Raw genomic sequence first — 24,844 nt, forward strand, 5'->3', positions numbered from 1 at the left:
AGAAGAGGCTACTCAGTGCTGGCTTAAAAAAAGGGAAATTTTATTACAGTGCTTAACCTGTTCTTGAGCACTTCATTAAAAAATGTTGAGGATACTGTGTCCAAGTTGTTATTTACATCCATTTAAATTGCAGAGAAAGCAATAAATTAGCAAGTTTTTGGAAAGCTTGCCACATAAACATAAAATTTATTTAAGTGGATGTTAAATTGATGGGGTAGTACCCTTCATTTGAAAATTAAACCACATGTTGACATTTCTGGATAATACAGACTGAATATTCAGTTCTTTTCGCAGAATTCTGAGCAAGTCAGTGCAATGTTTACCATCCTGGTCTCAACCAAAAATATGTCAGATGAATCTGTTCTCCACCTTTCTAAAAGAACTGAACTGCTTGATATTATCAGCAAAAGCATGAGGAAAAACGAACATCTTCAGGCATTGAAATTAATTTGAAATTAAATTCTGGTTTTTGAATTTCCCATATTGTGGGGAGGGGTTGGGGGGGGGCTAAAGAATAAGTAGGAATTTCTGGATTGTTCAGGCAAGTTGATTGTTGTCTTGGGTGTCTTCAACTTCGCTGATTTAAAAGTCTTTAACTCGAAGAGGCCTTCCTAAAGATCTGCAGTTCCTCTTGGGGTAAGGCCACAATGATGGTCACCCTGTGGCTGCCTCTGTCAAGTTCCCACATACCATGGGTTAGGTTTGTCCAGTTTGCTTTGCAGTCTGTCCCATGGCTCAACAAAGTGCTACCTGTCCATGTCACACCAGTTTTGGTTTTTAGCCACAGATACTGAGTTCACCTGATACATCAGTGCTGAGCAGGAGTATATGTGGAATAACTGGGGTTTATTTTAATTACATGCTTACAGTGAAAGCAAAATGAGCTGCACTCTTTGGAGGATATAAGAAAGTAAATTAAGCTTTTAGGTTATTAACTGTCATAAACTTTCATCTTTTACTTTTTGTAAGAAGTGCTAATCCAGGACAGGAAGCAATATCATCTTTTAGCAGGCTCTTGCATGTCTTTAGAAAAAAAACCAAGTTATTTAGTGCACAGGAATGTCACTTGTAAACTGGAGGGCAGTTTCCAATACACTGAACGTACTAATGCAAAACTGGATGTAAAACGGCCATGCTGCCATCACAGGGCATAAAAGTGGGAGAAGAGTCACCTGGGGTGCACTTTGGACAATGTGCCCTATACACAAGGGCTGGGGCCAGAGAGGGAAAGCCTTGTTGGGCGTCCATAAGAAATGCCTTGCATTCAACACAAACATGTGCCACCCTTGTCAACCCCTGCTGGGGGTTTGCAGGGAATGAAATCCCACAGAAGTGGCTGCCAGCTACAGCTGCAAGGGGGCAAGCCCAGTTCCCTGATGCCTTAATTCTGCTGGGCAGCAACAGTGCCTATGCCTACAGGGGTTCCCACTGCCTTGCCACTCTTCCCCTTGTGCTGCTGAACAAGACAGTGCTGCTGCCTGCCTGGGCTGTTCCTCCTCCACTGAAGGGCAGAAGCAGCCCCTGCTCCCCATCCTGACTGGAGTGGGGTGACTGGCAGGCCCTGGCTCTGCCACCCTGAACCTCTGTGAAAATGCCGGAATTACTCCAAAGCACCTCCGTGATCCCTGCAGAATTCACAACTGAGTAAATGGATTTTGAAAGCTGCTGCTTTTAAGTAGTCATTAAAACAAAACTTGGTTCATATTAATCCACTTTATAAGGTCCTCTTCTGTGGAATATGCAGAATAACATACAATGGGAATAGGCTGTTCCTTACAAATTTAAATCCTTTCTGTGTTCTTCTGGGGCTTTTTCCCTTTGGGAAAGAAAATAATTAAGCTTAACATTAAAAAACTTCTAGTCTGTTTTTCTCTCCAGAATAAAATAGCGCACTCAGATAATAGTAAGGAAACACAAAACCATGCATATAACACTACTTAAGGTTATGAAGCAGAGAAGCAATACTGAAAAATACGAACTCCAAAGTTAGAAAACTGGTGGAATCCCAGATTTCATGCTAACAAATGCATAACCTAAATGTCAGATCTACAGCACTCAAATTCTGTGTAATAAACCGATGGTGTGTGAAAGTGAAGGGCAATCACATCTACCAGTCCTACACTGCACAGGTACAGCCAGCACGTTTGGGTCCAGACCTCAAGAGAAACTGAAGTTTCAGCCATTGTAGAAGCAGAACTAAAGTATATTTAAATTTTTACATGCATTTTTGAACAAGTTTGGTTTTTTGGTTTGTTTTTTTTTGTTTTTTTTTTTTTTTTAATACAGCCACTCAGCTTCCCAAATCCTGTTGCAAAACTGTGGAGAGACAGGGAGCCTAATTACCCATGGAATTCTCACATGGTTGTTAGTGGGCACTTAGTTTCTAATCTCATGGAGGCCTGGTTTGCTTGTTTCACCTGACTGGTCACAAGTTCCTACCACCCCCTCCACCACTTTTACTTGAGCTGGAAAGCCGATTTTGCTGGGATAATGCTCTATGACATCTGGCCGTGTGACTTGGGGTGCACAGTGTCTGCACAGGCACAAGCCAGCTCTCCCCCTAGAGAGCTGTGGGAAGCAGGGTAGCCCCAGGGAATGGAGGATGGAACCAGCCTGCTGGTGGTGAACTGAACCAGAGTTTGCCACATGCAGTGCAAGTGACCCAGCGAGACAATTGAGCATCTATAAAAAAACAGAAACCTCAGGGAAAATTTGTCTCCAAGGTGTGGTGAGAAAAAGGTGCATTATAAGAAACTGGCAGTAACAAATTTCTCAAATGGAATTAAAAACTTAGTGCTGTCTATCCTTTGAAATATGCCTTTTAAAAAAGTTATTTCAAAAGTTATGCTAATTAATTACGATTCCTACATCTGTTAATAACTAAAACATTTAATCAAATTAACTAAGCTACAGCTCTGCCTACAGTTATGACAATATATAGTGAAAATCGGGTTTGAACTGAACGCCACTTTTGTTGTATTACTCCATATTGGACAAGTCACACATGAAGAAAGAAGGAAAAACATATCATCAGCATGCTAGGTGCACTATGCATTTAGAAAAGCAAAAATATACATAGATACTGTCCAGAAGCAATGTTCACTCGATCTTAACTATCCTGGGGAAAAACATTCTTGCTGTGAGGAATGCTGTTGGTAAAGTTCAGATTCTAAGGGAGTTTATGTTACATTGCTGGGAGTTGTAACAAATTCCTATTTGGGAGCACTTCATGCCTGCTTCAGGCTTCTAACCCATGGGGTCTGATGGGTTCTCGAAAGGCAGGAGCCCAGTTCTTTGGAGAGGCTAAAGACAGGGAGGTATCTCTACAGACAGACCATTAGGGCACCTCACCTTTGGTGCCACAAGCTCTCTCCAAGTGTCTGAGGACACTGAGGTGCCCAAGTTAAAACCCAAAGATAAGCCAAGTAAAATACAGTACATCTAACAGCACAAATCTTTTAAATAAAAGTGAAAAAATACTGGTAAGGATTTATCTAACTGCAGGTACTTCGCTAATGTAGCTGTCATTTCAAGGTTTTTGTCCCAATACTTTCATTTTTATGTACCCTACACTCTTCACCCTGGCCATAGGAAAGCAAGGGAGTAGGGTGCCTTAAGCTATTTGTAAAATAAACTTAAAAAGGCTCTAAGTCAAGTCCTCCTCTCCCAAAACCATGAAGTATTCTTTCATGTATAAACCCTTCAGTTTCTTCATCTACTCTGCAGCCATCTTGATTGAGCCTTCCAATCACATCTTTGGTTCCCAGATGGACACTTTCCACCTCTCCTGCACAAGTCAGGCAGCTTGTTTTCACCTACAAATGGTGTGCAACCAAGAGGTATGCCAAGTATTTCTAACCTCACTCAAGGATTACAGTTTCATGGTCTCCACTGTTTCTTGGGGATTAAGATACTGAATAAACTGATTGTTTCTCTGTGTACTTTCTACTTGGTTTTAGTCTACTGCAATCCCTACAAGCAGTCAGCTCAGCAGCTCAGTCAGGGCAGAGAAAAATCCAACACTCATGACCAAAAAGCTCCTACTGGGCAAGTATTGTACAATCAAACAGTGATGTCTTTGAGATTCCTTTTCTCCAATTCATAAAACAATTATATTTTTTTTGTCTAGAAAGCAGTATCCAATAAACAGATGAAAAATACAAATGGCAGTCATCTACACAGCCCTGGATCTGCAGTGTGCCAGGGTGTGAATTTACTGCAGACTGGCTGTTCTGTACTAACTCCTTACAGGAACAGTAAACACTTAACATACACGTAACAGAAATAAGCACATACCAAAGAGGCTTCACTTCTCTATTTATACTCAGTGTGCATCCAGGTGTTGCAGCAGTTCAGAGAGACAAGTAGCTAGAGTACTTGACATTCACACCTTCTATAGGACTTAAAACTTTAATTTTCTCAAGCTTCGCACACAGTAAACTATGTTCCTTTATTAGGAAGAAACATTTTAATGTGCAAGAACACTTTATTTGAAATTCAAATATATCTGGTGCCCTATTGGGAAGATTTCTTTGTCAGCTCTATTTTTATCAATTAGTGATTTCTGAAAGTAATTCTCACTTTGTTTTGGGAGTTTCACTATTTTTTCCTCTGCTGCTTGATCTCTTTTTACCCCTGCTCCTGGATCGAGAGGAACTCCTGCTCCTGCTCCTGCTGCGTGTCCGACTGTGACTCCTGCTGCGACTGCGGCCTCTCCTCTTCCTGCCCCTGCTGTGCGACCTCCTCCTCTCTCGACTTCTCGACCTCCCCGACCGGCGCCGCCTCTTGTTTTTGCGGCGATTCTTTTTTCTCTCAGATTCTCCATTTCTGCGGTAGGAATGGTCAGGGCTCGGGCTGCCCCTTCTCCTGGACCGGCTGTAATAGTCATCACGATGGCTCGATCTGTTTCTCCTCTCAGAGTTTTTAGACAACTGATGAGTCCGTTCAGGAGAAATCCGTATGTCTCTATTGGCCTCCCAAAACTCATTGTTTGGATTTTTGAATACATGAAGAAAGTTGCAGTGCTTCCCTCTTGGACACTTCTGTCTTTCAAATAAGCCTGCAACAGATTAGGGTTTGCTTTTTTATGAACCAGACCTGTTCAATCTCTTTCTTCATTATGTACCAATTGGAAGAAATGTAATAAACTGAATTTTGCTTCTCCAAACAGAAGAACATGCATCTGACCACCTATCAATTTAACTCACACAATATTAATTTTCATTGTGTACTTTTCTTAGAATTAGCCTTTTAACAGCTATGAAGATTTGGTTTTAGCTTAGAACAAACTTAACTTTTCATTTAATTTCATTAAATTTTATTTACCTTAATGTAAGAAGGTAAATCTAGATAAGTCACAGGTTATATTTACTCCTCAGACCTGTTGATAGTCCAGAAACTGCTGTTGCTTCTCAGTAGATAAATTAGTACTTCCTGGACTTTCACCTTAAGATTATTATTTCCAAAGCTAGAATCCAAACCTTTTTTCTAGGCCGTGGTAAATCCACTAGAACAATTCAGACACTTACGTGACATGGTGTAATACTCCCTTTCTTTCCTGGATCTACACAAGCAAGTTAGCACATTTGTCTTCCAAACAGAAATGAATACAACATTAGGAAGATCTGAAAGCAACAGCCTAATCCCTCTTTTTCACTTCCATGAGTAAATAAGTACTCTTTCACATATTTTCTTTCCCAAGACTCACCACATATGGCAGTTTTCCACCTCGTCACAGGACAGAATTCACAATGAAGCTGTCTGCCTGCATACCATCGTCCACTGAACAGAGCCAGAGCTGCCTGACAGTCCTTCTCCCTTTAAAAAGTAAAAGTAACAGATGGCATTACCATCACATAATTATTTCAGACAATCTTTACCAATTTTGGGCTCCCACTACAGTATGAAAATGAACTGCATGGATGATACAAACACTTCTTATTTATTACTCAGCTCCAGAGTTTGGTTCTAACACTTGGTAAGACTGTGAGTACTTACGACTGGTACTGGACGTACACATTTCCTCGCAGGTGAGGCTCATAGTTGCAACTGACCTGAGGGGATGGAAACATGAAGTTAGGGCAGTGGGAGGTTTATGCTGTACAGCAGCTCACACATTCTGAAATGGGCAATTCTTATTTATGACAGTTCATCCATATCAACCTAGAGATGACGTTTTCCTGAACACTTAGTGTTAACCAAAAAAAAAAAAAAAAAAAGAAAGAAAAAAGGAAAAAAAAGAAAAAATAAAGAAAGCCTTTCTGGCTTATGTTTAACTGTTTCCAGCATTATGCTTTGATTAACTCTGGGACCTTGGCTTCACCTAGTCCACAAAAAAGCTTGTACTCCATTGTCTTGCACTTGTGTGGGCCAGCCCTACTGTGCAACAGCCAAATCCTGCTCTGACAATTAGTAGTATCCTCAAGTGGAAATGTGGGATTCATTACAGTAAGAGACTCTAGAGCAATGCATCTTCACTGCATCCCTGTGAAATGGGACTGAGAAGCTGAAGATGCCATTTTTCACTGTACAGTTCTGAAAAACCTTTTTTTGTAACAATTTAGCATTCAAAGTATATCTAAAGCTCTCAAAAATACACAAATTACCTTTGAAAATTGAAATGCTGCTAGTTACAAATAATTCTGAGACAGGGAGGTCCAAGCAGGTGGAACCCAGTTCTCCAGGGCAAACTGTGGTTCCAGCCTCTGTTGCTTGCAGGCCTCTTCCAAAATCCACAGCAAACGAGGTTTAGCGGCTCCTCTCATCCCTGAACCCTGACTGACCCTCGGGGAACACCTCTTTCTATGCTGGAGCAGCAAAGGGCCACAATAACAAGCACTTGCATAATTAAGTATTTCAGGATAAGGAGTCAAACTAGAGATAAACATTATCAATACAAGAACAAGTGAGAATGATTTTACCATAGACATTTTTGGGTAGGAAAAGAACCATAGTGTTTTAGGGTAGTGTTTTTTATCAGGATCTTCCAGGTTCTGGAGCAGCTTCCCAGAAAAAAAACCAGCCAGAATAAAACCTTGGGCTACACTGGAAGTCAGCTGAAAGAGAGGTGTGTATAATCTGATTCTAAATGGTCAGAGTCTCAGCTCACTCACAGTTAAGATCCCTGCAAGCCAGCATGTCATTCTGAAGAATCTCTAATGTAGAGAAAATGTGCATGAGAATCATCTTGCTGTTGCACAATTGCCTCAGAAGCCAAGGAATGCCACACTAACAGTCACAGGGACCCAAGCAGGTGCAGCTTAGCATACCTGCACAGAAGGACAGTACAAAGCCAAGGACCTGATGCTGCTGATAAGGCTTTTCAATCCATGCTCCATAGGGAATCGGCATCCTGTCTTCTAGTAGAGGACAACCAGCTGTTATTCCATGAGTCAAAATATGGAGGGGATGCTCCACTCCTCCAAACAAGTGAAGGTTTCTTACCTATAAAGCTCATTATACAACTACTGGAAACTCACTCTTTCTACTTTCCTCTTGCTTGAAATGCTAATGCCATCTCAGTCCTGAGGCAGCTGTCAGTAGATGAACACAAAAGAAGGCACTATGTGCCTCCTGGTGACTGCAGGAAACCACTCAGGAATGGCAAGTGGAAAGGGAAACTGCAATAGATTCTGATACAAGGAGATTGCACATCCAAGCTGCGTCTTTTGGGGCAACATGGGACTGTTAATACGCATCAGTCATCTCTGAGGTCTCCATTTACAGATCCCTCTTTATCCCCATAAGAAGTAACAATATAAATGGGAAAAAATCAGTACAAAACACTGAGCAAACCAAATGCACAAAAAAGATGGATGATGAATCTCAAGACCATTTATGTAACTTATATTTCTATAATTCTTCCTACTGAAATACCTGCTGTATTTTCAGTTCATTGTAATCTGATTTTATTTTATTCAGCCAGTCCTGAAATTACATTGTTTAGGTGTACACTCCAAATACATTTCATACCCCCACTATTTCATTCCTCAGGCCCAAATACAGTAGCTCAGATATTTTTATATTGTCTGCCAGTCTTAATAGATCCTCTAAGGCTTAGCACAGGATAAGAAAATAAAGGACTGTGAGATAAGTGGACTGTTGAGGAGTGTGCAATATAGAAGTACAAGCTTTGTAACACTTCAGGGGAATGGGAGGAAAGATTCACCCAGAGTAAGATGGTGCTCTGTAAGAACAGTGACAAGTTTCCAGGTGACATGAGAGATGCACAGTTTGTTGTAAGGACACTGCATAGTTCCCTACTGTACACAGGGTTTACCTGGGGCATGCTGACCAGATTTCTCTTAAGGCTCATAAACTGCACTTAGATGCATACCTTGAATTGGACCACCTTCCCCACATTCTGAAATTCCGGGAGCACATCCTCATAGAACTCCAGGAACTGCTGGTAGGTCTCCTCATCACTGTACTCCAGACTGGCATCTGTGTCATAGTCGTCTCTCCGGCACTGCTCCATGCCAAAAGTGATGAACATCCCTCGCACGAGCAGTGTCTTGCTAGATGTGGGATAGTTATGCTTGCGAGAACATCTGGACAGGTGTAGTGAAGAAACAAAAGTGGAAAGATTGGCACTTTCAGCAGAAGATACACTTGTTGAAGCTTCAAATATCTGTCATTTTCAGTTACATTTATTATAAAAGAAATTCCATTAGAGGAAGATTTCAATTACTAAAGCAAATCTTTCGGAGTGAGTTTGTACATAACCTTAAGACTTCCTTAATGCCATTAACAACACATTCTTGCTTAAGAAAGCAGAACTACAAAAACTATAGATACCAGTGTCACAATGAGGGCTGAATTTCTTTTAGGCTACTAGGGTTAATGTGTTCCCATTTTCTGAAGGGCTTAAAATATTGTCAGGAGTCTTTCTATAACAAGATTTTAAAGCAAGTCCTTGCTCTTCTTTTTGCAAACTACTGAAGTTGTTCTTACCATATGGGGGTAGAAAGCAGGAATAAGGGAAAAATAGCACATTTACACCTGCACCTGTATGCATAGAAGACTGGTATTTTTGCACTTCTAACCAAAAAACCCAACAAACCCAACAAAACCAAACAAAAAAAAGCAAACCAAAAATGAACAAAACCCCCAAAACCCTAAAAAAAAAAAAAGACACCAAAAAAACCCCAAACAAAATAAAGAATTCTTCTAAATCAGTTCAATCTTAATCTGCATCTTCTTGGCAGCCATAAAAGTATTAGACCTCCCTCGCCATCCATCATATTCAGGCTACCTTGCTAATGCTGAAATACAATTCTCCCCTAGACACCTTTAGATTCAGTAAGAACACAGATGTTCTCCATGTTTATTTCACTGTGCTTTATGATTCCCATTCAATATGTCCCCAAGCAACTGGGTCATGCACTCTCCAACACATTCCTCCTTTTCATGACATGATGAGAAAAACATCCAGACTAGTCTAGTCTCTTTATGTCACTGGACAGCACAGATGAACTGCAAGGGAGGTCAGGTCTCAAAATGGACAATTACAACCCAGACTTCAGCTAGGAAGTTTTTCTACACCCAGTCAGTCAGAAATGGACCCTCACCTTCTGGTTGACCCCTTAGACTTCAAAATGCAAACAACAACAACAACAACCAAATAAAAACAAACAAACAAAAAATCCAATCTCCAAACCCAAAACTAAACCAGGAGACCATTAATTTGATGATTATTGGTTTTTTACATTTTAGAAACTGCCTCCTTTTGCTGTTCAATTTCAATAATAGAACACAAAATATTAAACACACCTAATATTATCTGTACACAAAAATTATATATTCACATGATAGAAAAAAAGGAACCCCAAGGAAAATGAATGACCCAAGAATCCCATATTACTGCAAAATGTTAGGGTTTGAATTACTGGTGAAATTGGTAAACTCAGTTAGTTTTAGCTTCTGTAGGACATAATGAGCTTTGACAAGATTCAACAGTTATTTGTTGATAACACTGGCTTTTAATTTTTCACATCTTCCAACCCATACTTCCGGTCCTACCCTAGCTGTACCAGTCCTTCAACTTGCAGACAGCACCAGACATTAAAATGACCAGATTATGAAGGAAGCAGGTATGTGAGGAAAAAAAAGGAAGATGAAAGAGAGGTAGCTGAGATCAACAGGGATGAAAGAGGAAGGGCAGAATATGATGTTTCTCAGTACTTATTTTCTAAGGGTTATTCATAGTTCAGATGCAAAGTTTGAAGCAAAACTGAATTTTATGCAATCCATAAATAATCCATGGAGGTTATCTCTATTAAAGACCACTGAAACAAAAAAAACCTGCAAAGATACAAAGACCAAGACAACTGAAAAAAAGTGCTGTCTGCAGTGACATATGCTGGTGAAATTTTTATTATGAAATTCATCCCGTATTTCAGAATAGAAAAAAAAAGATGTGAACTTGAAGCTTCCATATAGTTGAATTATCTTATAATTATCCACAATATACATCACAGTGGAACAAATTACTCCCGGGATAAAGAAAACTACAATAGCTAAACCACACATGTTTCAGTGATACAAGTTAGAAAATAACCTCTTAAGTTTTTGCTGAGGGTTCATGTAATAAATATAAGAGTCCTTCCCTGCTAAGCTGTTGTTTCTCCTTTGAACAAAAAAAAATAAATTAAAAAAAAAATAAAAAAAAAAAAAATCAGGCACTTTCAAGCCAGAAGCTGTATTTGGGACACCATTGTTCCTGTTCACCAATAAACATGTAGTCCATAAATTCATTTATACTTCTGGCTTCCTCTATGTCCTCTGGGAACAAATTTGCCATTTGTTTCATGTAAGAAAGTATTTTCTTTTCCAAAGCTGGTAAATGTTCTGAGACACCTGACTAAACTGCAAATAATCATTCCCACCCTACTTCTGAGTTTGCTGTTCATCTACCACAGTCTTCTTCCATCCCCCCTCTTTGAAAGCAGTCTGGACTTGTCAGTCACTGTACAGAGGTGTTGCTCATCTCTCATTATCCTGATAAGCTTCTCTGTTCTTGCCTTTTACAACACTTACCTCCTTAGATAAGGGTACCCTGCCAGTGTAGCAGAACCACAACTGAAAGTATCCCACATTTAAATAGTGAGAACTCTGGAAGCTACCTGACAACTTTCCCAAATGTGCAGATTTACCTTAATTTACTTTAGTCCGCTGGGGATTTGAACATGTGCAAATCAGAAAATATAAAAAACTAGCATCTGACATATCAGACCTGTACTATTAACAGACCATATACATTCTGTCAGACTATATCTGTGCATTAGTCTAAGCTAAGGAGAACTCAAGTCTGACCAATGTAACCAGAATGCAACACCAATAACATGCCATAACAATATATAGCTCAATTCCAGCCAGGAAATGCTCTGCTCTCAATCCACATCCAGATACACAGAACTATTTTATGCAGCAATTTTTCCTTAGTTTGCTTATGACCTAATTAAGTTGTCTCCTTTTTATCTCCCCAGCACACTTCTACCCTGGTAAAAATTCAATGGATTACCTGTCTCCAAATCGGCAGGAACCTGTTTTAATATAAAATGGGCAATTCGCTCTATCCTTCTCTGTTCCCAGATTCTCTGGGGGCTCTGGGTTATGCCAACTCACACCATTCTCCAGCTGTGGAAGAAACATTAAAATAGACAAAAGTTAGAAAATAGTAAAGAAACAGAGTGTCAGAAATAAAATTTAACAACTGAATTCACATGCAGTTATAAACATTATGTTTCTACAAGGCAAGCTGAGCCTATTTAAAGCATTCTTTTTCAAAGCTGCCCTGTGCCTTGGATCTCACTTTATACACCTGTGTCATGGTTTAACCCCAGCCAGCAGCCAAGCCCCACAGAGCCATTTGCTCACAGCCCCACCAAGTGGGATCAGGAAGAAAATGGACGGGTAAAAGATATAAAAGTCATGCATTGAAATAAAGACAGTTTAAGGAAAGCAAAGGCCAGGCACACAAGCAAAGCAAACCCAGGAATTAATCCACTGCTTCCCATGGGCAGGCAGGTGTTCAGCCATCTCCAGGAAAGCAAGGCCCCACCACATATAACAGGGACTTGGGAAGACAAACCCCATCTCTCCAAATGTCCTCCCTTTCCTCATTCTTCCCACACTTTATATACTGAGCATGATGTCAGATGGTCTGGAACATCTCTTTGGTCAGCTGGGATCACCTGTCCTGGCTGTGTCCCAACCAACCATGCACCCTCTCCCTCTTCACCAGTGTGGCAGCATGAGAAGCAGAAAAAGCCTTGGCAGGAAAGGCCTTGGGTCTGTGTAGGCTGTGCTCACCAATAACAAAAATGTCTCTACATTTTTAACCCTATTTTAAATGTAAATCCAAAATGAAGCCCCATACTAGCCACCGTGAAAAAAATTAACCCTACCCCAGCCAAAACCACAAAATCTGGCAGAGAGAAAGCTAGGACTATTTACTTATTTTTCTCTGCAACAGCCCAAAGCTCAGTAAGCTCATCATTATCACTGTTACGTGCATCTAAAAAAGGCTAAAATAAAAGTAACCTGCCAAAGGACCAAAGAATTTAAAAAAACATTAAATTCATAGATAGCACTGGAAGTAAAAGTGTCTGTACTAATTATCTTGGGTCATTAAGATTTTTATAATTCAAAACCAGGTTGCAAGCTTTGAATGACTACAACCAAGACACATATTTAAAAATGAATTTTCATTCTAACCAAACAGTCTGTAAAGCTGCCTGGCCTGAGTTCTCATTTTAAATCAACTGAAAATTCTTTTTATTCACAAGCAGCATTTGACCCAGCTACCAATTCTGTTCATGACTTGCAGACATAATTTTCTATCACCAGAACAGCCCTGTTATGTCAGCAGTAACTGAACCCTGAACTGATACTCTAATGCAGTCTCTAACATACCACATTTCTGACTGTTCCTTTGCAGGCACAACTGCTAATGCATCTTGAGCTCTGGGCAGGCAGCAGTTCAGAGCAGTTTCCTACCCATCTTCTGAAACAGATTCCCTACCCAAAGAATTGTTTAAACATTATTTGGAACCAAATTAACTCAAATGTAGCTTATGGCAGTCAATAAACAATGGATAACCAGGTTAAAACTTATTTTTCAGATTCATGCAGTGGTTTAATCAGAGCAAGAATCTTCACAAGTTCAACCATGTGACAGGGATAAAAAGCTAAATTATTCTTTAAGGCAATCTCTTAAGATTCAAATGAAAACTGCAGTTTTCTTTTCTACACACTGCCAGCTTGAGATCCATGCTCTTCCAGGCATCCAAGCAGTCAAGGTTTTCCCCCACTTTTCCTTAAGGATCTGTGCCCTCCTCTACCACTGAATCCTCTTATTTAGAGCCTGACATCCGCTTTAAAAGATAGGTTTATCTTGCCACCCAGGACTGACAGATTTATTTAGAATTACAATTCACAAATAAGCCATCATGTATAGTGTTTTAACAGCACACAGCAGTATTTCCAGGTTCATTTTGACTCAGACCTCCGGAACAGTCATCAGCATGCACAACTGCACTGCCACCAACCAGCCAGAAATATGCTTAATTATGTTCCACCCAGTAAATAATTGTTTACAGCTCATGCAAGCCACTATATATTAAATTTATTCAGGCCATTAGGTTCTCGAGAGCAGATGGACAGCATGCTAGAAGGCAAACACTTGATGGAAATTAAATTACTTTTCAGTTCTTTTTTCAGAAAGTCTCTGAGCATACCTGGCTTTCAGCTTGATCCAGCATCCTCTGCACAGCTGCCTATAAATGGTGCAAACACAGGACTAGTAAAAACCTTGAGGACACGCAAAACATCTGGTTTCTTTAGTTAAGAACCTAATTTATAATGCTCAGTGATTATGCATAATGAAAGTGTGATGGAGTTTGCTTTAAAAACAGGAGATTTACTTTTGGCTCTGTAGCAGTTCAGGTACTACAAAGCTGTTAAAGGATACATCAGACAAGACCTTCACGTAGATGGTTTTCTAAACTAAATGATAGACAACATGAAAGTTTAATTTTCTTTTTTAAAACTATCATTGAACTATCAATGCTTAAATCTATCTCCTGCTCTAGTACACTGCCTGGTTACAGGTAAGTCCATAATTGTTTAACTGCATGAAATATTTTAACTTGCACATTTTATGGAAAAGACAGAAAAATGCAATGATTAGTGAGCCTATGTTAAGGCAAGACATGTAAATGGTAAGAAACTTAAACATCATAAGTTAACCATATCTTGCCTTCCAAATACAGGAAAGCAATGAGGATATTCTTTCCCTTCCTTTTTCCAAGTGGGCTGAGCAAAACAATACCACTCTCCAAAACTGGCTGCACACTACTTCTAATAAATTGTTCTATGAACTTCCTAGAAAAAAAGACATTTAAACATATCAATACTAGAAAATATGCTAGGACTGGTTTAATTTGGAAGAGAAATAATTAAATTTACAAAGAACAAATAAAAATTAAAAAATTCAATTCAAGATGAGGACCCCAGACAGCATCTGGTAGTGATCACCAAGGATATCAGATAGTATCCACCCTAATAAAGAAAAATGAAGCAGAACAAACAAACAAAACTCCCCAAACCACACAAACAAGAAAAAAATTTAAAAAAATAAAAAGACAAAACTACTCCTTCAGTGTCTCCAAAAAAGCTTCAAACCACCTGCACCCATCAAACCAGAAAATCTACTTCTTAATTTTAGGGAGGAAGATTAGTTTTTCACTTGTATCACTGTTAGAATATGAATAAACTGCTGTTTCAAGACACAGGCAAAACAAATGAAACAACCTTCTGTTGCTAAAATGGGTGGCTCTGCTCCTAGCTTGGCAATCAGTTTCCCTTTGGGTGCTTGTCATTGCCCTCTATGAGCCAATTTAACTCACTACCCCCATAAATAATAACCCAGAAAAACGCAAGACAAAGAATCCAATAACCAAACAAAAAAGAAAGCTGCTTCCATCTAGTTCAGGGACACCAGTTATCCCACTGAGGCCTTGGGCAAACCCAGACACAAGGACAGAGGGGAGGAATAAAATCCTGCTGTTATCATGATTAAACTCTCTCCAAACTGTATCTCAACCCTAAATAAAGGACACGAGCAGAGTTTTCTCTGCCGACTCTGCAAAGAGAGAAATGGACACCTGAACACCAGAGGAAGTAATACAAGGAAATACAACAGGAAATACACTAACTGCTGTTCTTCGGCATCCCTCATTCAAGTGTTACATCATCAGTGGCACAACCAGCTGTTAACTACAGAGAATCAGAACTGTCTGCTCATGGCTCTTCTCCTGCTGTGCCTATCAGACAACTGCAAGACATTTTCCAGTGAAATGACTGGAAACTTTGTGATTATGGAGAATCTAATATGACCAGATCCTAGAAAGCTGCGGTCACCCTTTAGTGGCAGTAAGAGGCCAGTCCTCACACTGGATTATTTTATAGGACATCTTATTTCCAGGGCACTGAACTTCTAAAACTTAAGAAGAATGTATCATTAACAGAAATGTTATCAATGACTTGCATCTTCAATATAACTTTTTATTCCACCCAAGGAGCTCTGAAAAAAGATACGTCCTGTTGGATGAGTCAGGTAAAGAAGAGCTGTAACACATCTTTTGATTAAGAACTGTGTTAAGGAACAGCAGCAATGTACTTCCATATTCCATATCCTCTTTGGACATTTTCTTCAGGACTTACTGTGTTCAACTGGGACATTAAGGAAGGATTATCTTTAATACATGATGCAGAAAGTGCACTTATCAGAATCTGCATTGGCACAGTACCTTTGTATTTACTTGACGTAAACAATTACATACTGTGAACAACCAGATGCATTAACAAGAGTTACACTTCAGTGTATGGACCCCCTGGATACTCTTTAAGACTGAATAATGGTTTAGGAACTTAGACAGAATGGGTTAATTAATGCATTTGCCAATTATAACAAAATGCCTCTTCAACGTGTGTAACTGTTGCATCTGATCATGTCACAGGATATATAACATGTATATCCTCCCACCACCAGGAATCACCTCTCTCTCTCTCTTCTCTTGTTGCTTCTGCTGTGCCACTTCTCTCTCTTTTCTTTGCTGCTCTTCCCATTCTTCTTTGATCTTCCTCTTTATAATGAAAGAATGAATTAAGGAACAATACTTTACAATCAAAGTCAAAACTACCATGTTGCATTACAACTCCTTCACCATTAAGTTTTCATCCAGTCACAAGCAACTAAATCTCCGACAAAAACCCTTTTAAGAGTTGTTGTTTTCTTCTCTTTTCAATTTTGCTTCTTTATACAAAAGAGTGGAGAGTCTATGCTTTCAAACACATGAGCATTATGAAACATGAGTCCATCACAAAATAATAAAAGTCATTACACTAAGTCTACCTTGTTGCCAAGCACAACTGTAAAGTTTTACATCTTTGTACCTCTTCTTCTTCTTGACGCTTTCTTGCAGCCTCTTCTTTTTCTTTCTTTAGCTTGAACTCTTCTTGGGCCTTTTCCTCTCTCAGCAACCACTGCTCATGTAGTTTTTGTCTACCGAAGAAACCAGACACCACTTACACCACCAACTTAAGGACTACCCACAACTGAAGCAACTGTCATAAATACAATTCAATTTTTTTACTACCGTAATAACTGTAGCTTATCTTATCTTATTTAAAACAGAAAATTCCATAGGAATCATTCAGGCTTTAGAAGAAAGGATTGTATAGCCTGACATATTAAATAAAGATTGTGTTTCACAGAACATATTCAAACTTTTCAAAGTACTAAAACGGAATTGATTATGAAAGTGTTTATTTCATATATGCAATTTTCTACATTTCTCACCTTTCTGCCTCAAGTTTTTTTTCTTCTTCTTCTTCCTCCTCTTCTTCCACTTCTTCCTCTTCCTCCTCAGACACAGATTCATCTTTTTCTGCAGCTTCTGAGAAAATACACAATTCAATGCATCTACATAACTGCATGCTACAGCCAACACAGGTACACAAAATGGTATCTTTAAGCAAAAAATAAAGACAAATCACTTCTAGTTCCACTGACAGTACCAAATACTTCAGTTACCTGAATCCCTTAGCTTGGCAAGTGCCTGCCGCTTTTTTTTCCTCTTCTCCTTCTTCAGAATAGCTCTGTACTTTTGATGGCTGAAGATGAGAAAACATTTTTTATGTTAAAGCTAAACGTGTACCATACCTGCAGTTAATTTCCTTCACCAATACGAAATTCCACAAACTGCAAAATTAACAGGCATTTATATGAAACAGTAACTCAACAGCAGCATCTGATGTGACAATGAAATCCGTAAATCTGTGGCTGTGCCTTTCAGACTTGCACATGGGCAGTAACACGAAGACACCACAGAGGGGGGTCTCATCTTTTTTGAGCTCTGCAGTATTTGACATCATCACCAACTCCATGAAATCTCCTTCAGCTCCTGAAACTTGCTCACTAGATAAGAGAGGAAAACTTGGGGATCTCCTACCCTACAATTTTGGTACACCTTTCAGCACATTCTAGTCTTTCTTTTACAGGACATGAAATTTCACATCCTTTCTATTCTCCTTTGATATTCTCCACAGGCAGCAGTCTCAATGCACAGCTAACAAAACACACTCCACAGCCCTCACAGACAATGTTCAGCACTGCTCTTCTGCTACAGAAGCTTGGCCAGACTCTTCCTTGCTTGTCTGTCAGCTTTGAACAGCTGCCTACAAGCAGCACCATGTTTTCACTATGGTTAAAATGCCTCTAATGTCTAAAAGCCTTTTCACATCAAGCTCTTTTCTGTCAAGTTTCATTCTACCTTTCCTCTTCTTAAGCAGGTCATAATGGAGAAATAGGAAGGAAGGATTATCTTCAGCTCTAGTCATTGTGCCACACCAAATGCTGATGGGAGATGGAAACCTTCCCCTTTTGGAGCGTGTAATTTTAAAAGATTCCACAAGTGTAACTCAGCCAGCCAAAACTTCATCCACATCTCCAATCCTGTTCAGGATTGCTCACATCCTCACCACCTGCACACCTGCGTGTGCCAAGGTGACACCACGGTGTTTGACCCGGCAGCAGCGCCTGCCCGCACAGACCAATGTCCCCACCTGGGCCCTCTGCCTCTGACCCGCCCAGCCTGGCCGCTTCACCTCGTGTCCCTGCCTGAAATGGATCGTATCCCTCAGCAGGTACCTGGGGCTCACAAGTGAGAAGCTCCTTCCCAGTTCTCTGGAAACTTCCCTTTCTTGAAACCCAAAGAAGGAAGGAAGGAAGGAAGGAAGGAAGGGACGGAGGAACTTCCCTTAGTCCCAGGCCAGCACACGAGGAGCTGGGCACACATCTGGCACGCAAGGAGCAGCGGCGCCCAAGCCGCTCCAGAGCTGGGGTCCGCCTCTCCCTGCAGCCTCACGACACCGGAGCGAGGCCTTGGCAAACACCACGACCGGGGAATCCCGTTGTGAGCATGGCTGCCCTGGCCCACAGCCTCCGCGCCGGTGCTGGACGGACTCAGCCCGGGCACGCACACGCCGCTGCCTCCGCTGCTCCTCACATCAGCCAGCGCCGCCGCTTTCCCGGGCTCGGGCGGGCGGCCACGGCGGCCCCGCTCCCGCGGTTCCGGCCGGGGGCGGGACCGGCAGCGCCCCCCGCCCGCGGCTCCGCCGCCTCCGGGCCCGCTTGCTGCCCCCAGCGCGGCGGCGCTCCCGTCCCGCGAACCACGGAGCCCAGTTCCCCCCGTCCCGCCGGGCCACGGCCGCGCGGAGCTGCGCCCCTGCCGGGCCCGGCCACGGGGCGGCCTCAGCCGCGGCCGTCGTGCGCTCTGGAAGTCCCGGCCAGGACGGGGCCGAGACTCTCCGCAGGGACCACCCGCGGACCCTCCCCCTTGCCCCGGGGCGTCCCGGTCCCGGCCCGGCCGCGGCCTCACCTCGGCTTCCCCAGGGGGGGCTCGGGCGCTAACATGGGCGCCGCCATCTTGCTGTGCAGACGGGACGTCACGTGACTCCGCGGCGGAAGGGCGCGCAATCGGTTCCGGCGGGCGCGCGCGGGCTCGGGCGCGCGCTGTGGTGCGGTGGCTGAGGGGCGGCTGGGCCCGTGCGGCACCGAGCGCATGGAAAGGCAGCACCTGGGAGCCCCAGTTACCAAAATCTCCAAAAGACCACGAGCGAGGGAGTGCACAGAACATTCCGTAATCACAGAATCACAGATTGGGTCAGGTTGGAAGGGATCACGGTAGTCCACATCTGCTCCTACCTCCTTGCTCAAACACGGCCATCAAAGGGCGCAGGGCTGTTTCCAGACGGTTCCTGAATATCTCCCGTGAGGGCGACTATGCACTCTGTGTGGGCAATTTTTTCCAGTGCTTGGTCACACACGGTAGAGAAGTTCTTGCTGATGTGCATTAGTTTCTGCCCGTTTCTCTTGTCCTCTTGCTCGGCACCACCGAGACTATGGCCCACTGCTGGACCCATCCTCTGACACCCCCCTTTTGATATTAATACGTGTTGGTGAGGTCTGCTCTCAGTTGTCTCTTCGAGTCTGAACAGGCCCAATTCCCTCAGCCTTTCCTGGCTGTGTGTGATGTCCTCAGCCCTGTTGGGTAGCTGGGTGCCTGTGCAGTGCTGTCCGAGCTTGCCTGGGGTGTAGCTGCACATGGCAGTACCTGAGTGCCCACAGCCTATGCTCTGTGTCTTGGTTGTGTTGGGAATTGTGTGTGGGAGAGGGGTGTTGAGTGCCCGCCATGAGGTGAACTTTGAGTGTGTCCCTTGTCTGCTGTGAGTGTGCCTGCTCTGCCCCACAGCCTCTGAGAGCTGCGGGAAGTCAGCTCCAGTGCAGCAGCAGCACACCAGAGTGGTACATTGATCAATTTAGCTCACACTGCTGATGTATTCCCATCATCGTCTCTGAGGCATAGTACCTGACCTGATTATAAACGCTTTTCATGGCAGGAAACTATTCCACACAGACCCTCATGGGTATGATGGGTGGAAATACACAAGTTATCAGTAATCAATTCCTCTGTGACAGGAGTGATAGATTGCAGCCTTCAGAGGCAGCGTGTTTGTAGCTTTCATTTGGGCATGTTTTGCATAGCTATTAATAATGTACATTGTTGATTAAGGTCTAAATTATTCTCCTAAACCACAGTGTAGGAGCTTATTTCCTGTATCCTGGAGGTAGTACGCTGCAGAAGCAGCCAGAGCTGCTGACAGTGAAGCATACCACAGCAGGCTCTGTCAAAATCTGACTAATTGACTCTGCTGTTCATTAACAGCATAATGAGTATCCTCTTTCTTACTCTGAAGCTCAGTGAAGTTATTCAAAGCAAGCATGTGACTGCTATAGTCAGCAGCTACATTTGCCACTTGACCAATGAGTATTCAGACCATGACCTCTCTGTTGTTATTGAACCATGTACCAGATCCAAGACGCTCTTAAAACGAAGGAGTTGTCATCAGTAGTACTTGCACTGTTCCTTGTGCAAAACATACATGTCAAATAACATAATTTGCTGTTTCTTGGATACAGAAGATGGCAGTATTGTGCATTTAACACACCATTGATGATGAACCATTGACGCCCATGAAAGTTTTGGAAAAAAACCAACAAAATATGTTTCATAATCTTATTTCATTAGGAAATTATAACTTTCATCTTCCCATCAACAGAGGAAGTGCCATAATATTAACCTCCCTTTAAGCTATTTATGAGTCTAAACTGAGAAATTCTATAATTTCTTCCTTTGGTATGCTACATTTCATCATGGCATTTTCCCAGTGTTCTTGGGGAAGGGACCATCTTAAGCTTATGTATTTCAGCAATTAAAAGTAGAGTCTCATTGTAAGAAAACACAAAACAGCTATTACAGATATCCATAATGATTCTGGAAAAAGCTGTCATTCCCTTCAAAACAAGAATGAAAGTTGCATTTTTCTCAATTTCGTTTGTTTTTTATTAATTTATACACATATAATCTTGATCTTTAAGCCCAGGTGCAGACTTCCATACAATTTAATTGATACAGTGTCAGAAAGAAAGAGATGTGGCAATTCCAGGCAAGAGCCATTCACATAGCCAAAGTAATACTGTATTCCAGTCAGTAGCTGTTATTCCTTACACTGGAATAATAGACCACAGGCCTTCACAAGCATAGTTTATTTATGTGGCAGCCTTCAGGTTGTGGAATTCATTCTTCCATATTTTCTAAAGAAAAATACTCCTTTATGGTCCAATACCACGTGAACCCCATTATGAGAATGTCAGTGAGAAGATCAATACTGGATGCACAGATTGTACTGTATAGAATAGCCCAGAACAGAGAAACTTTTATCTTACAACTTGTAGTTAAGTACCATGGAGCAACTACCATGCATGTACCACGTTGTGCTCTGAATCTCTGTGTGTCCTTCAAGGTGTATGCACGGACTGGGCATGCACAGTAGAGCAGCTCTGTGTTGAAGTGCAGTGACTCTGTTTGGCACACATTTGAACTTCCTTTCCCTGTGGCTTTTCTGGTTTCCATTTCTTGTATTTTCTGCCACTGTAGACTGACATAAGTAGATAAGAAGGGTTCACTCTCTGTTGTATGCCCAAGCCCTCTGTGGAATAAAGAAAAATACATTTGATAAGCATACAGATTATGTAAAAGTTGTCTTCACTATAGTATTGGCCTATGCTCCAGGAGAAGAGTGGCACCTTTCCTCATGGAATTATAAATCTCTCTCTTTTTTTTTTTTTTTTTTTTTTTTTTTCCTGGGTGGTGCAAACAGAAATAAGGGAACATGAGGAAATGGCAGTCAAATCACTAGCTTGGGTTTGCTGGACCCAGAAAATACGTACTAAGTAGGAGACATCCAGGAAGTGTGTTTGGGATGGGTCAGTTTTTATTGATGCTTCTTGGCGTGTTGTTTATATAATAAATGTGACGATGAAGTGGTGGCAGCAGTACCATCCTCCTGCCCTGTCCCATGCTGGAGGTGTCTGTTTGCTCTCTCTCAGTGCCAGCCCTGCTGTGGGCTGTCCTTGGTGCTGTCCACTGCAAAGTGCCCTTTGCAAGGCGCTGTATGGGAATGCTGGTGAGTGCATCCTTGCCCCACCTGCATGATTGTCTTGAGAACTAAATGATTTCTCACGCACTGTCTGCTTCTGTGAGCACTGATAAAAACTTGGTGACAACCATGTCACTTCTGTACTGTTACAGTGATGACTGTGGCGGCAGTCCTCATTCAACACCCTGTTCCCCCCACATCTACAGGAAAAGACATGCAGTGTTTGTCGTTTCCACTGCACGCAGGGAACTGCAGAGCTCTGTGCACAACTGCAGCTCGGGTCTGCAGTTTGCCAGGTACATTTCCATGAGTGACTAGTGCTGACAGTCACACATTGACTCTTTCCTCGTAAGAGTTGGACACAACTATTTGAGACTAAAGATTAACTTCCTCAGAGTTTAAAACTGTTAATTTGTTAAATTTGAAAACTGAGGTTAAGTTTAGCCATAGCTGTTAATTAACTTACACAATAGCTATCAATATTTTACTTACCTGGGATTTTCCATTTCAAAGACATTGAAAAGAGCAGAAAAGTACATTGCTAATCGCATGGAGAAGATTGAGGGGATTGGTTTGTTTTACCAAGCATACGCTTTCTTGAAATTTCAGTCCTCTTCTGATTTGTTTGGTAGTCCAAATTTTGATGTATTTTTAAATACATACATACAGATCATACATGAACTTCTGTAGATCAAAAGCACTGAAAAAAACTACAGAGATACTCTTATTTTCGAGTAGGCAGACAAATTCATTTGGTAAATAAGATAAATATTTCTTTGCACTAGTTCAGTGATATTTCTGGAATGCTGCTCGTGCATGAAATTCTTCCTGGCTATGACTTGTAGCTCCACAGTAGTTAGGAGAAACAAAGATACTATAAAAGAGTAACTACTTAGAAATCTAACACCTCACAAAGTAATCAGGTAAAAACATACCTTGCATATGTACATAAAGATTGTAATTTATTCAAGCAAACTGATGCCTGACTGATTAATCAGTGGCAAACAAATGCAGACATGTTTAATAAACAGTGCTGTGTATCTGGCCAAAATGAGAGCAGAGAGGCTGGGCAGAAAGCTATCCATGCATGTAGATTTATTACAAAGATATGAAGTGGCAGAATGTCTGTCTGTCTTTTTAGATTATACAAGTATACTCCATTTGTAAACTGATAAGTTGCAGTGCTTTTTAAGAAAGCATTTAAAAATACCACTAATGTGAAGCAAAGTTATCTTCCTACTAACACCTGGTGTAGTCTTGCATGTCCACCTGGCTTATTTAAAAAATGTGCTGGCTTTGGGAAAATGTTTATAGATGTGTAGCAATTGGTTGCTTATGTGCAGCACCCTGTGCATGTACAACTGGATACGCACATAGGCCTTCAGCTGGGTGCATTTGGCACACATCCACATTGCTGTGCACGTATATATCAACTGCACAATGCTCTCCCTGTGAGCTCTGAGCTGGGGTGTTTATCACACTGCTGCTTCTCCTGGCCTCCTCCCCTCTCTGCAGGAAAAAATAATTTGTCTTGCTTCTTGCCAGCAAGACAGATTGGGGAAAATCAGCCATCCTGGCTGGAATTCAGCAGCTCTGATCAGGGAATCCAGTCATGTCCTCTGAGTTTGTTCCTCCTGGGTGTCGTGTGCCTTTGCTGTACTTTGACACAGACCCTGTGCAATTCTGAGGGGAGGAACTCATTTGTGGTGTTTTACAGCAGGGAGAAGTGGTGATCCTGTGTATCACACTCAGTTCCATTTGCCTTCTGCCATCAGGGAAAGAGTGCTTGGCTTTTCTCTCTTCCCAAATTCTTCAGTGTTTACCTGAAAGGTACAAAAAAGTTCACGTTTTCTATTGAAGCAATACACATGAATTTACCATGAAACTGACTGCATTCACATTCTTTTAAGATTTTTTTTTAAGTTATAAATGCTGCAGAAACCTAATAGTCCTTCATATATCTGTACATTTTTCAGTGTGCTCCTTTTGATGTGCATATATACAGCATGTTCATTTAAGCTGTCATTAGAAATGAATGCATCACTTTTTTGTTTTCATAGGCACAGATTGAACATCTAAGCAGATAATGTATCCAATAGTTTTGTACCCAGACTGGGTTGCCTAGTGAGAGTAAAGAGGTGCCTGGGAATGAGCAAGTTCTCTGTTACCCAAAAGTCCGAGTATCTAATGCAGTAATTATTGGTTATTGTTTTTCATAAATTCAGCCCCACAGTTAAATCAGATTTTCTCATTGTTTGTCATTTGCATGAAGCTCTTTGGGTCTGCAGTCTGAAGACACTTCATGGTGCTAAAGGACCAACTGAAAGTAATTCTGAAGCGATCTTCAAGGTAGGAACTAACCATTAATCAGAATGGCTACGGGGGAGTACAGCAACAGAATGAAATAAACTAATCCTGTCTTGCTGCCTAGATTGCAGAGACTGTTCAAATACCTGCAACACATTCCAGTTTCTGAATTGTTTTTCCTTCACATTTATTTATTTGTCTTGGTAAACATTTGATTAATAGTGCAGCATGCATTAAAATATTTCCACATGTTTTTGTACACGTATACACAGTGGTCATGTCTACAAAACAAGAATATGTTCCTTTTCAACATGCTTCCTACTAAGTCCTTTATTGCATCTCTGCTTATTCTAGTTGCTACCTTAACAAGCCTCTGACAGGAAGAAAGTATTTCTCCCTATGTATAACAGTTATTTTCATGCAAAGCAGTGCCTCAGGTGTGGGGTGTTTTTGTGTAGAACGAGGCATTCGC

General features: G+C 41.5%; 1 protein-coding gene across 2 annotated transcripts; it reads right to left on the reverse strand.

Annotated features, from left to right (window-relative positions):
* Positions 1 to 19: 19 nt before the first annotated feature.
* Positions 20 to 19,009, reverse strand: ZRSR2 (zinc finger CCCH-type, RNA binding motif and serine/arginine rich 2). Of its 2 annotated transcripts, none has more exons than XM_088051758.1 (11): positions 18,945 to 19,009; positions 17,099 to 17,178; positions 16,865 to 16,958; positions 16,459 to 16,567; positions 16,062 to 16,148; positions 13,740 to 13,778; positions 11,522 to 11,637; positions 8,336 to 8,549; positions 5,998 to 6,053; positions 5,708 to 5,817; positions 20 to 5,059 (listed from the first exon to the last, which is right to left on the reverse strand). In XM_088051758.1, the coding sequence occupies exons 1-11, from the start codon at positions 18,989 to 18,991 to the stop codon at positions 4,578 to 4,580; spliced, it is 1,434 nt and encodes a 477-aa protein (XP_087907884.1). In that variant the 5' UTR covers positions 18,992 to 19,009; the 3' UTR covers positions 20 to 4,577. The 2 variants fall into 2 exon arrangements, with proteins under 2 accessions (XP_087907884.1, XP_014104418.2); XM_014248943.2 differs by having other exon boundaries at positions 16,865 to 16,961.
* Positions 19,010 to 24,844: the final 5,835 nt, after the last annotated feature.

This window comes from Pseudopodoces humilis, chromosome 2, assembly GCF_049639895.1.
Source record: "Pseudopodoces humilis isolate 2021_Gansu_Grassland_sample_001 chromosome 2, ASM4963989v1, whole genome shotgun sequence".
NCBI lineage: Eukaryota > Metazoa > Chordata > Aves > Passeriformes > Paridae > Pseudopodoces > Pseudopodoces humilis.

What these genes read in the sequence shown, in the direction of transcription:
- ZRSR2 (XM_014248943.2), bottom strand. Translation starts at nt 18,991, where the DNA reads ATGGCGGCGCCCATGTTAGCGCCCGAGCCCCCCCTGGGGAAGCCGAG. An exon ending in AAAAAACTTGAGGCAGAAAG is followed by an intron (nt 16,568 to 16,864) that starts GTGAGAAATGTA and finishes TTTCTTCGGTAG; the next exon opens with ACAAAAACTACATGAGCAGT. An exon ending in GGAAGGTGGTCCAATTCAAG is followed by an intron (nt 6,054 to 8,335) that starts GTATGCATCTAA and finishes CCATCCCCTCAG; the next exon opens with GTCAGTTGCAACTATGAGCC.